Source organism: Protomyctophum parallelum (genome assembly GCF_964188405.1).
Source record: "Protomyctophum parallelum genome assembly, chromosome: 15".
Classification (NCBI taxonomy): Eukaryota; Metazoa; Chordata; class Actinopteri; order Myctophiformes; family Myctophidae; genus Protomyctophum; species Protomyctophum parallelum.
In genome coordinates this window covers 3274664-3288844 of record NC_139710.1, presented here as the reverse complement: position 1 = coordinate 3288844, position 14181 = coordinate 3274664, and the positions used below count along the sequence as shown (strand labels likewise).

Genomic DNA, 14181 nt, shown 5'->3' with positions numbered 1-14181 from the left:
ATCCCGGCTGAACTCCTGAAGGAGGGAGGGTACCTCTGCACCAGGGCTCTTCATCAGTGTATACTGAGGGCCTGGGAAGATGAGAGTATCCCCCAACAGTGGAGGGACGCAAACATTGTCGCCATCTACAAGAACAAGGGTGACAAGTCTATCTGTGGCAACAGCAGGGGGATATCACTCCTTTCTGTTGCTGGCAAGGTACTGGCCAAGGTGATGCTGCAGAGGCTCATCGGTACCATCACAGAGGAAATTCTACCTGAGTCACAGTGTGGGTTTCGGAAGAATAGGAGTACGGTTGACATGATTTTTACAACACGGCAACTCCAGGAGAAGTGTCGGGAACAACACCAGGACCTATTTATGGCCTTTATCGATCTCTCCAAGGCCTTCGATACAGTCAACAGGGAGCTCCTCTGGAGCGTGCTTAGCAAGTTTGGCTGCCCAGCCAAGTTTGTCAGCATCCTCCGCCAGTTCCACGACGGGATGATGGCCCGTGTGACCATCGGAGGACTAGAGTCTGAATCCTTCCCTGTACGCACAGGGGTAAGACAGGGGTGTGTGCTGGCACCTGTGCTCTTCAATGTCTTCCTCCTGTGCGTTACCCATCTTCTCCATAAGGAGCTTGAGTCCAGCAGTGGTGTTTTAGTGGATTTCAGACTGGATGGAAACCTTTTTAATATCAGGAGGCTACAGGCAAAGACCAAACTGTCCACAGAGCAGGTCATTGAGTTGCAGTATGCGGATGACTGTGCTCTTGTGGCACACTCTCCACAGGACCTCCAGTCCATCCTTGCTGTAGTTGTCAAGGCCTACAGCAGGATGGGGCTGTCTGTCAACACCACCAAGACAGAAGTGGTCTGCCAATGGAGCTCCAGTACCCCACACACCCTGCCTGCCTTCACCATTGACCACAAGCCACTGACAATAACCCCATCATTTAAATACCTGGGCAGTATCCTCTCTGAAGACTGCAGCATCGACAGTGAAATCCAAAACCGGATCAAGCAGGCATCAGCTGCCTTTGGGAGACTACGGCGACGAGTCTTCCAAAACAACAACCTTCACCTGCACACCAAAGTTTCCGTTTACCAGGCTGTCTGTATCACCACCCTCCTCTACAGCTGTGAAGCATGGACCCCATATAGCCGTCACATCAAGGCCCTGGAGCGTTTTCATGTTGGATGCCTGCAGCGCATCCTTGGCCTCACCTGGCGTGATCATGTACCTCAGACTGAAATACTTGCTAAGACCAACTGCAGGAGTATCGAGGCCATGATCACCCAGCACCAACTGCGCTGGCTCGGACACGTCATACGGATGCCCCAAGATCGGCTGCCCCGTAGAGTGCTGTATGGCCAGCTCCACCATGGCCAGCGCCTGGCAGGAGGGCCAAAGAAGCGCTACAAAGACCAGCTGAAGACCTCACTGAGGAAGTGTAAGATCAGGCCTGAGGACCTGGAGGCTGCTGCTGCTGACCGTGACTCATGGAGGCAGCACTGTCACCAAGGAACCCAGAGGCTGGAGGAGGACAGGACTGTCAGAAGACAGCAACAGAGGCAACAGAGACACAGGAGGAACACACCCATGACTGCCAGTACCACTACCACCACTACAACCTACCCATGCCCCACCTGCAATAAAACATGCAACTCCAGGATTGGACTCTTTAGCCATCAAAGAACTCACCGTTAAGGACATAAGTGGACGTCATCATCGGATTCGATGGACAACCATAAGCAAGTAAGTGTGTGTGTGTGTGTGTGTGTGTGTGTGTGTGTGCATGCGTGCATGTGTGCGTGCGTGCGTGCGTGCGTGCGTGCGTGTGTGTGTGTGTTCATTTGTGACTAATCCCCAATGTACACACGTTCTGAATGCCCCTGCCGACAAATTTAGCAGTGCAGCTCAAAATCTGTCCTTGGGAGATTTCTAGTAGTCAAACGCAGACATGCAGACATTTTGCCCTATTTGTTACTGTATACTGTATGTGCATATAAAATAATGCTGTGAAAAGTATCAGGAGCAGTGGGCGCTACGGGAGCAGGGAGCAGTTAGGGGTTAACCCATTCAGGACGGGAACCCCTTTTGGTGTTTCATGCATTATGTTATACTTTAGCAGAGCTATTGCAAAATAGCATATCTACAAGCTTTAAAATGCTTTAAAATGTGGCGCAAATCTTTGAATATATATTCTTTCACAGCGAACGTTTTTAACTCAAATGTTTGCATCTGGGGGGTCCCTGGAACAACAAATCTTCAGATGGGGGTCGGCGGCCAATTACATATAATTTCTGGGGTCCTTGACATGAAATAGTTTGAAAACCACTGACATAGAAACATGGGTTTCTAGAATTTATAGAATCTGGGGTCAGTCCTTACAATTACAATTTACAATTTAGGCATTTAGCAGACGCTCTTAATCCAGAGCGACTTACATTAAGCAAGAACAAAAAAGCATGGGAATACATCACATAAAAGCATTTATCATGAAACATGCGTAAGCTAAGAAAGTAACAGTGGAATATCTATATAATGAAACTATACATATAAACTATACATATATACTACTATGCTATACATATGTACTATGACGTGCTGTATACATACAATGCAATTATAGTGCTGTCTACATAACATGCTATAAGTCTGTATCAAATGCTATCTAAGTCTACAGAAATGCTATCTATCTAATGCTAGTCCTAATTAAGTGTCTTGCTCAGCAACACTTTGACACGTAGGCAAAGGGCCAACACGCAAATCAGGGACCTTCTGTTTCTGTTGTCAGCCACACTAGCTGGCATGACCGCACTGGTCAGTTGGCCCGAACATAATAAAACTAAGTATTTTGACAGATCTGCAAATCAATTCCGACATAATTGCAGACAAGTAAGTGAACTTAAGTACACAAAAGATAAGGTATCCTGAGGTAATGTCAAAGCAGGATGCACACACAGTATGACAGGTCTGAGAGAATGACCAGCCTATAACTACAATTAACTACAGTATGAATGTTGTGCTAGCAAAACAATACCTCTATATTATCTAACCATTGTATTTCTACCTCCTGACAATGACAGGCAAGCAGCCAGAAAGTGCATTATATTTCACCTGCCTGCCAATCAGAATGGTGAATATTTTTTACAGTGACCATGATATAATAATTTTTTTTTTTTGCGGCTTACGCCTTTTATTGATTTTTTAAGGGATAGAAAGTAGGCTGACAGGAAACGGGAGAGAGAGATGGGGCGATGACATGCGGTAAAGGCCGTGTCGGGTCCGGGAGTCGAACCCGCGGCACACCGCGACTGGATCACCAGTCCGGTGCCCAGACCGTTACGCTACGGCCTGGGCCGATATAATAATTTTAATAGTAAAGTGAACACACAATAAACAATTGCTTCGTATAGATGTATTGTGTATTGTAGTCACAGTAGTTACGTATTTAACACATGATATGGAATAGGCAGATGTGAGTATTTGCTTGTTTATTCTTTATTATTGCAGGGATTATCCACTCTTCCAGGTAGCTAATCGGCAGGGCTTGAGACCAGTCAACCATATAAAGAGTGCTTCATCATCAAACACGTTTATGTGAAGAGGCAGAAGGTAGTGAAATAGGGCTCAGACAATTGTGACATAGATGCAGTCTATCCGAAAGTTCCATAAATAAATTACTATTGCGTCAGATCGGTTCATTTTCTTCATTATGAGGATCACTTCTTGACTGTTATTTGCTAAATCAATATTAATAGGGCCATTAAAGGAGAATTCCATGCTAGAATGCTTTCTTATCTTTCTTACCTTTCTTTGTAGTTGTTACGTCCCCACCAAAGAGGTCCAGGTGTTTTTTTGTGCAAAAACTCCTTATTGGCTATTTCCCCTACCATAAGCCCTCAATGAATTGCATTGCATTGAATGGGAATTGAATGGGGCTATGGGGTGTTATGCTAGTTCGCTTATTTCCATCGAAAGAAGTAGTAAAGTGTGCCGCTTGGGATATTATTTACATTATGAAGAGAGGATATATACAAAGAAATTATAATTTTGAGTGATGGAAATAAGCGAATTAGCACAACACCCCATAGCCCCATTCAATTCCCATTCAATTCAATGCAATTCATTTACGGCTCATGGTAGGGGAAATAGCCAATAAGGAGTTTTTTTTTTTTTTTTAAGATTTTTTTTTTGCGGCTTACGCCTTTTATTGATTTTCGAAGGGACAGACAGTAGGCTGACAGGAAACGGAAGAGAGATGGGGGGATGACATGCAGTAAAGGCCGTGTCGGGTCCGGGAGTCGAACCCGCGGCACACTGCGACTGGATTACCAGTCCGGTGCCCAGACCGTTACGCTACGGCCTGGGCCCAATAAGGAGCTTTTGCACAAAATAACACCTGGACCTCTTTGGTGGGGACGTAACAACTACAAAGAAAGGTAAGAAAGCCTTTTAGTATGGAATTCTCCTTTAATATTGATTTAGCAAATAACAGTCAAGAAGTAACTAATGTCAACCTGACAGATTGCAGATTACACAGACCATTAAATGAGAGAGAAATCTGTTCAGAATTTTGTGTGGAATCTCACTGACATTGGAGCTGGGCGGGTTGTGCATATTTGAATCAGGATATACAGTACCTTTGTAACATCGCGTTTGTCCTAGAGATGACAACAAGCCACCCAACTGTTCGATGTGTTCACTATCCAAAGATTTGTTTCCAAATAGCCTGTCTTGTTGTATATTCTGGTTGTACCGTAATGAAGACAGTTGATAACTTCCCTCTCTTTCAAACCCACATAAAACACCCATCACTTAGTCAACAAACCAACCAACCAACAAACCAACCAACCAACCAACCAACCAAACAGCTAGATAACAGACAGCCAGATAACAATCTAGCTTTCTAATACCATATACCTCTCCTTTTCCTTATCTCCTGAATCTCTTCCTTTCTCCCTATGTATCACTTCATCTCTATCACTCATGCATATACTTCTTCTCTCCCTCTGTATATCACTTCACCACTATCTCTATCACTCATATACTTCTGTATAACTTCATCACTCACTACTGTATCTCCATCTCTCATAACTGTCTCTCCCTCTGTATCACTTCATATTGGGAACCTCACTTCATCACTATCACTATCTCTCACATACTGTACTTCCTCTCTCCCTCTCTATGAACATGTATATGTAAGCTCTCCTGATTCTGTAACATGCATGTCCAATATTTTAAGCATACGAATAATATAACATTAAAGTAGACTGAAAATTCAGTCCCCACAGTGACTTGACACGGTGCCTGAGAAATGGAGCACTCTAAACAATTGCTCCACCATAATAATTAGTGACTGAACATTTTACCCCATGATAACATAAAAAGTGCACTCATAACATCATCATTTAGACATATTTCAGATGGATAGTGTCGTATCTGGGAACCATCATTCTTTGCATATCTCATGTTTCTTAAGATTACTAGCTGACTGGCTTAATATGCAAGGCAGTTCGTCTCAGAGAGTCAGAGGCCTGTCTTTGTGATTTAAAGTCAAGGTGTCGTTGGCCTGTTTTTCATGCCTTTTGTTTAAGTTCAGATCCTGGGTCACACCTAAGGATATTACCATGCTAGAAGATGAACAATGGATCAAGGCCTTTACCTTCCAGGGAGGGGCCATTGTAACTCTGTTTAAAGCAGTTGGATTTCAATGTAAACTTGGTCATTCTCTCCGACGGCGAAGGCCGTCGGACCTATGCTTTGCTGCTGTGCTGTGTACTCTCTGAATAAAACAACATCGAATCCTGTCTGCCGTGCACATTTACTCTCCTGTATGGTATTTTAATATACGACAATAGACCAAAATATGTCCCATAAATGCAGTATATTATTGCCTTGAGTAGGTCTGTACTCAGGGTTGGGAGGGTTACTTTTAAAAAGGAATCCCCTACAGTTACAAGTTACTTGCTAAAAAATTTACTTTCAGTTACTTTTGGATTACTTTTAAGTAAAACTCAATTTAATTAGATAATACAAGTTTTACCATTGATAGACAAGAATGTTGAGCTTATGAAATTAAGATAAGGACAACTGAAATATGGTTAAGGTCATTTAATTGTTAAGAATTTGACCTCTCTGAACAGTTACATTACTGTAGAGTCATTGTGTCAACTTATAACAGATCATAAGAAAAATGCATCTTGACCTACAGAACCATTTTGATTGTTTGATTGACAACAACCAACAACTTTGACAACCAACAACTTTGACAACCAACAACTCCATCCATGTGTGGTCAAAGTGGCAAATAAAAACTCTTTTTGACATTCCTGGCTGACACTCATTTAGATAGACATGGCATGAGTTTAAAACATTGACTATACAGTAAAGACTCATTTATATAGTCTACAAAGAACTCAGCCCTATACAATTATATTTATACCCCGTAGGCTACTCTTTAAATAAAAAGCCTCATTGTATTTGACCTAAAAGAGAAGACTGCGCTACCCATTATTTATCCCCAATCCAATATATCATATTATGCTCTCCTATCTAGTATCTCTGCAGTGTTGCCTGGTCTGATTATTATAAGCCACATTGGGCTTATTTTTCTGAAGTTGCTTGTAAATAATGGTAGAACGGTTGTGAGCTTGTAGATCGCCTATTTTTAAATAGCCAACATAAATAAATATGCACATTGTTTAATGGACGATATATATATAGCTTTGAAGTGCTCGTGTGGCCTTTTATAGTCGCTTCTTTTGGGCTTGTTTTCATAGACCTGGTTGCTTATTTCTCTCGCAAATTGGCAACACCGCCCTGACCAGCAGCAGCCTCCACTGTGAGGATTTTACACAGAGGTGCGCGCTGCGCTCAACTCCAATCCATTCCGTTTGGTGTTATAATAATTTATAACTTGTTTGTAAAAATTAACGAGGGGAAGGGGAGAATGTAATCCTCATGTAACCCCCGTTACAACACCCCCGTTACTGTAATCCAGATTACACATTTTAAAATGTACTCTAAGACGTTACAGTTACGTTTATTTTTACTCTGATTACAGTAACGGATTACATGTAATCCGTTACTTCCCAACCCTGTCTGTACTGCACTGTACTCAGTGCTGTTGCTCGTGGCCGTCCATTGGGCCGCCTCAACTCCACGTCCACATCCACTCACCCAATCACACACTCATTTCATTCTCAGACCGCTCTATTTAATCTGGAGGTTTGCACTGCTCATTCCTACTTGCTTTGCTGCTCTCATGGTGCTGCTCTCACCACTGCTCTCATGGTGCTGCACTCACCACTGCTCTCATGGTGCTGCTCTCACCACTGCTCTCATGGTGCTGCTCTCACCACTGCTCTCATGGTGCTGCACTCACCACTGCTCTCATGCTGCTGCACTCACCACTGCTCTCATGGTGCTGCTCTCACCACTGCTCTCATGGTGCTGCTCTCACCACTGCTCTCATGCTGCTGCTCTCACCACTGCTCTCATGGTGCTGCTCTCACCACTGCTCTCATGGTGCTGCACTCACCACTGCTCTCATGCTGCTGCTCTCACCACTGCTCTCATGGTGCTGCACTCACCACTGCTCTCATGCTGCTGCTCTCACCACTGCTCTCATGGTGCTGCACTCACCACTGCTCTCATGGTGCTGCACTCACCACTGCTCTCATGCTGCTGCTCTCACCACTGCTCTCATGGTGCTGCACTCACCACTGCTCTCATGGTGCTGCACTCACCACTGCTCTCATGGTGCTGCTCTCACCACTGCTCTCATGGTGCTGCACTCACCACTGCTGTCACGCTGCTGCTCTCACCACTGCTGTCACGCTGCTGCACTCACCACTGCTGTCACGCTGCTGCACTCACCACTGCTGTCACGCTGCTGCACTCACCACTGCTGTCACGCTGCTGCACTCACCACTGCTGTCACGCTGCTGCTCTCACCACTGCTGTCACGCTGCTGCACTCACCACTGCTGTCACGCTGCTGCTCTCACCACTGCTCTCATGGTGCTGCACTCACCACTGCTCTCATGGTGCTGCACTCACCACTGCTCTCATGGTGCTGCTCTCACCACTGCTCTCATGGTGCTGCACTCACCACTGCTGTCACGCTGCTGCTCTCACCACTGCTGTCACGCTGCTGCACTCACCACTGCTGTCACGCTGCTGCACTCACCACTGCTGTCACGCTGCTGCACTCACCACTGCTGTCACGCTGCTGCACTCACCACTGCTGTCACGCTGCTGCTCTCACCACTGCTGTCACGCTGCTGCACTCACCACTGCTGTCACGCTGCTGCACTCACCACTGCTGTCACGCTGCTGCTCTCACCACTGCTGTCATGCTGCTGCACTCACCACTGCTGTCACGCTGCTGCACTCACCACTGCTGTCACGCTGCTGCTCTCACCACTGCTGTCATGCTGCTGTTTATGTACGGGAGATTCAGAGTTCCTATGGTTGGGACTGATACGCTTTCTCGGACTACATAAAAGCAGATCCAATTCATCGCCAAACCATATTTTATATTCAATAAATATCCATTCATGAGTTTGTTGTCCTGACTGAACCACCGGTATGGGCATTTTAGCCTCCAGCTGACTCTAAGATCACACCATGGTTTAAGCAGTCACATGACAATAATTAAATAAAAAACAGGACGCTGTCACTAAAGTGGTTAAACAAAGCAAGCCTGGGTATTGGGTACAAATCATTGTATCTTGTTGCAGTGTTTGAGACTAGTTTCTTTCTTATGTATACCTCCTGGCTTTTTTCTCTGTCAAGTAATACATCACACAAGTTTAGTTAACTTGAAACTCTGTATTAACATTAGCCTACTAGTCGCTTTCACAAATGTACTTGAATTGGATCACTTGCTGATTTAATGCACAATTAAATAATTGTGGATATGTGTTTTTAAATTAGCCTCCGCCCTCCGGAGGGAGTGAGCTTTCCCAATCACCTTTGAACCTGTCCTGTCCCTTTACAGTGACATCATTGCCTGGATGACATCCAGTTGTCAACTGTCCAAGAGGGTCAAGAAGACCATGGTGTCAGCTAGCACAGCGCTACGCTACGCTCTGTTAGACAGGTAGCATGTTTAATTCATTTGTTCATACTTTTTTTATTGCAATGGATTTGCAGACTCAGTCAGCAAGTCCACTCCACTCTATTTCTCCACCTTCTCTACTTCCTTTTCCTTCCAACGGGTCCCTCTCTTCTCCATTGTTGATTTATTTCATATATATATAATATATATCTATCTCTCTTTATCCAGCTTGCATTCGTCTCCATAGATAGCCAGGCTGTGGTGTGGGTTTAGTCCAGCCCAGTGTAAGGCAATCATTCAGACAAACTCAGGCTGGGAACAGCAATCTAGGTCAGACACTAGCTGCTGCTACTTGCCTGAGAAATACGATACGATACGATACAACTTTGTGACAGGCAGAGTGAGTCTAATCAAGGCGATATATTACAATTAAAGAAAATTTGAATTTTAGAAAAACATAGAAGAACACACCAGCGTTATGCATATAATCTGAGTAAAGAAATGTTACTTTTTACCACAACAGTGGGATCTGCCTTTGAATGAATCACAGTCCCTAACATCCAATATCATAGCACTAGTTTTTGTGCAATCTAAGCTAGGGGTGGACGATATGGTGCTAATATCGTATTGTGATACAATGTCTCTACGATATGCCTTTTCAGAGATATCGTATATTGTGATACAGTGAATGTGCATTCTATGATTAGCAGTTCTATACCTTAATTTATACTTTTGTAGTTTCGTTAGCCAAAATGAATAAGTATTTTGGTCTAAATGTTCTGTTACTCCTTTTTCTTTTGGTTTCTGTTACCTTGTACAGTAGGTGGTTGTATTGTTAAGTAACTTGAACAATAACCCTAAAAACCTCATATATCATGATAATGTCATGTATCGTGAATATTGCTTGTGCTTGAAATACATTTATATTTTTCTTTTTTCCATATCGCCCACCCCTATTCTGAGCAAAAGAATGAATGAACATCAAGAAGAAGAAAATCACACCCGTGTGAAGAGGGGCGCTCTTATCATCATACATCATCATACATCACATTCCGTGCTCAGCTAACCGGCTCATACACACAAACACACAAAGATGTGCACAACATATTTGAGCCAACTTATTTTATGCAATCAAAGTTATCAGAGTCCCTGTAACATTCAACATCATCACACTACTTTTTATACAATCTTTTTAATTAATTATTAGTGATTTTGAGAATTGATACAGTAACACAAAAACATAGGCTATTATTGCAATATTCAAGTGCATCAATATAGTAACAATGTTTATTTATACAATAATAATAATAATATCAGGTGCAAGCTTTGGATATCTAGCCTGACTCACGGAGAAGAACAAATGATCACATTTCTTCAACATCAGCCCTGATGTTATCCCTCTATACAACTGCAGAATCAGCGAATCTCCTTAACCCATCAATTGACTGGCCAATTTGAACAAGGCCAGACGTGTTCTGTGCTCTGTGGTTGATAAACCTATAGGCTATATGCAGGATGACGTGGCTGTTACTATTATTATTAGAGAGGCACCCCAGCACAGTGCTGCCGTCTCCTCTGAGTGTGATCTCTGAAGGTACAGAGGCTAAAAATAGCCCTCCCAAACCTCCCTCCCTCGCCAAACACACCAGAGAGACCCTGGCAAAGGCATCAAGTGGTGATAAGAATCAAGCGATTCCAGGACAAATCAAGCCTAGCCTTAAAAAAGAGCAAGTGCAGCACTTAAGTAAACAGGCTACCAGGCGTTTGATCGCTAATAATAGCGCGCATGGGGATTAAAAGCTTCACATTATGCAAGAGGCAAAGCCATATTGCGGAGGTCATCACTACACTGTCTGTTAGTCTATCTGTCAAGAACTCTGTCTGTCTGTCTGTCTGTCTGTCTGTCTATCTGTCCTTCTGTGTCATTGTCTATCTGCCTGTCATTATATGTCTGTCTTTCCCTTTGAATGAATTAATTAATGAATGAATTAATGCATTATGCATGAATCAATCAATCAACCAACCAACCAGTCAATGGATGAATGGACAGATGGATGAATGAATGATTGAATGTGGCATATCATCATTATCAAATAACAGCTTCTTTCACTCTTTTTCAACTCCACATTATGGCAAAACTGGGTGTGCTTTCAATTATGTATTGAGGACGTAACTCATTTATATAGTGGTTCAATTCCCCTGTATAGCTCAATGCATAGAGGAATATGCTAATACTGAGATTTAGGCTCCATTCTTTATGTAACTCCTATGGTAGACTAGAGCATGGTACTAAACACTGATAAAACATTATGCAGTCATTGAACTGAAATGGTCTAGAAACGAACAACTGGTTTTAGACTTTAAAGGGTGAGTAAGCACATTTGTAAATTAAATGTGGATGGGATTTCAGCCTCCTATAGCTATATTCCATGATGTTGGCTTCTATTCCCTTACAATCAATCTCTAGTTTCCATTTTGGAATAATAATATTTTTAATGCACTTATCATTCCATTGCAATAATCTCAAATGCATATTTGAGATATATAGATCAGTCCATTCGTAAAACATTATATATTTGGGGCTTCTCATAACAGGCTTTAATTTTATTTCACGTTTTTGTTATTCTTAGCTAAAAATATTTGAGAATGAAACTCTCCAACCTTATTCCTGTGCACACTGCACAGCAGCAAGACTAGAATACTCTGGCTGCTTGTTTGGTCTGAAGATAATAGCTGATAACTATACACCTTACACCACTGTCCACTCTGGGTCTTTAAAGTGATAACTATACACCTTACACCACTGTCCACTCTGGGTCTTTAAAGTGATAACTATACACCTTACACCACTGTCCACTCTGGGTCTTTAAAGTGTCAAAGTGGGGTCCAGGGACCCCAGGGCCGGGAGGGGGGGGGGGGACCTTGGGAGAGAACCATAGACTGTAGAAAATGGGGAGAACAGATGTTTTTTTAACCTCCCCACCTAATACAATAGGCTAAATAGACTACTGCCTTTGCTGGTACACAATTTTTCAAATGGGAGGGGCCCAGGCCTATGTAATGTATCAATCAATGTGGGGAATAGGGATCCTTGACATGAAAATGTTTGAAAACCACTGACACCATTAGTTTCATATGTTTTGGGTGTTATTGTGAATTACTTTAAATGTATCAAAGTGTAATGTATAGCCTACTGCTATACGTGATGAAATAAGCATTATTTATTACAGTGATGTTTTTAAACCACCAAAATAGGCCTATATAACCATAGATTGTATGGTTATATTAGTGTTCAGATAAAGAAAAGATTGATAAAAAAAAATCCCATACCGTGAGAATTGAGCCTATTAAGCCTACTAAGTCTGTATCTAAACAAGGATGGTGGGCGAAGACTATAGAGCTGTTTATAGAAACAACCTGTTTGACAGCGAGTTCGCATCACCTTCCGACTTCAAACACCTCATAACCCCAATTGAAAAATCCTTATACAGTATGTGACATTATCATTATTGCCAGGTGTTGCATATAAAGAGATTATGTGCTGAAAGAAACGCCTCCATCATCATCAGCCTATAGCATAGGCAATGCAGCAGCCCCAGTTCTACACGGAACCTGCGGGACCGACGCCCCGTCAAACAGCGATGCTTGAATGCAATATGTATTGTTTTTTTACCAGAGTCCAAAACTGAGGCCCGCAAAACGAAACAGCACATCATGTTATTCTTATTCACAAAGATGACATAAATGTTATCTTACCGGTCCCCTCCGCTTCAGAGAGATGTTCTTCCAGAGCAGAAGCTGAAGCTGGTGCAAGAATCCCATTTTTCCTCAGACTTGCGTTTTACCCTATTTACTAGCTTCTGAATTGTGATACCGGCGGCGGTAGCATATGACCGAACTAGAATTTAACTGAATTTGTATCAAAATCCGAGGCATTCCGTCGTTTTACGTATAGGGTACGTCTTAAAATAATGCAGGCGTTTTTTACTAAGTTCTGTTGTCTCTCACAGAGTCAGGATGACGAATGCCACTGGTGGTAGCAACCATGCAGTCGTAGTCTCGTAGAGTGAGTATGTATTTCTGCATGAAGCGTTGCTCAGCTGCCTGCCTGCCTCAGCATTGAGACACGACAGCATCCCTTGAAGACGGATTCCGAGAGTCAGTGAGGCTGTGAGTCCAGTGTGGTTGTTGTGGTGCTGCTGCTGCTGCTGCTAACAGTACAAGAACCACTTTACCCGTGTGTGTCAAGTTAGCAGAAAACAGAAAAATAGGTTTTCCTATTTCGGATTTCAAAATAAAACCGAAAGTATATGCAGCGGCTTCACAACGGCTATCCGAGCATTGTGTCTATGTGTGCCCCGCCACTGCCCTATGGTTCTCTCTATCATTCGATAGAGATAACTTTTTATTTTTCCTTCTATGATTTGGCGGGGTCAATTATTTTATTAGGGAAAGACAGCCCACTTGTGTTTGTCCAGTGGTGCAGCTGTGACAATTTGACAGCTGCTACGCCTATAGATATGTCTATGGCTGCCTGCTCCATCCATCCAGCATGGTTCTTCCTACTACTGGATACTGCACTGTCCTGACAGGTGTAATAATGTAATTGTCTCCACCAGGCCGAAGGCATGGGGGGAGAGTATGTTTTGCACTCCGTCCGTCCGTGTGTCCGTCCGTCTGTGTGTGTGTGTGAGCAGCTAATCTCCGGCACCGTTAACCCAGTCGATGCCAAATTTTGCACACACACTCCCTGGATGCCAACGATGAACCTCTGCTCCAAAATTTCCAGAACGGCCTGTTATAGCGCCACCAGGAGGCCGCTTTGTGCAAAACAAGTTTTTGTACAGTACACCTACAGATTTTGTCCAAACATCGCGCAAATTGGTACACAGTCTCTCTAGAGCCATTCAACAAAACGGGTCTTTAAGATTTCTCAGACTCCATCCTGATTGGTTAAGATTGGCTTCCAAAGTTCACAGGAGTGCTCAGTTTCAAACAAAATGCTGCAAATCATGAACACATCGCGTGATTTCCGTGAAATTGTGCACGCACATTCCCACTAGGCCGAGGAAGAAATGCCACATGAACAATATTTCAACTCAGCCTCAAGGTGGCGCTATAACTGGC

At 43.2% G+C, this 14181-nt stretch overlaps 1 protein-coding gene across 1 annotated transcript in view; it reads right to left on the bottom strand.

Annotated features, from left to right (window-relative positions):
- abca2 (ATP-binding cassette, sub-family A (ABC1), member 2) overlaps positions 1 to 13221 on the bottom strand; it is a 115768-nt gene extending 102547 nt beyond the window's left edge. The window contains exon 1 of the mRNA XM_083784568.1: positions 12811 to 13221. Coding sequence (XP_083640694.1) covers positions 12811 to 12876 — 66 coding nt within the window. The 5' untranslated portion in view covers positions 12877 to 13221. The remainder of the gene's footprint in view (positions 1 to 12810) is intronic.
- Positions 13222 to 14181: the final 960 nt, after the last annotated feature.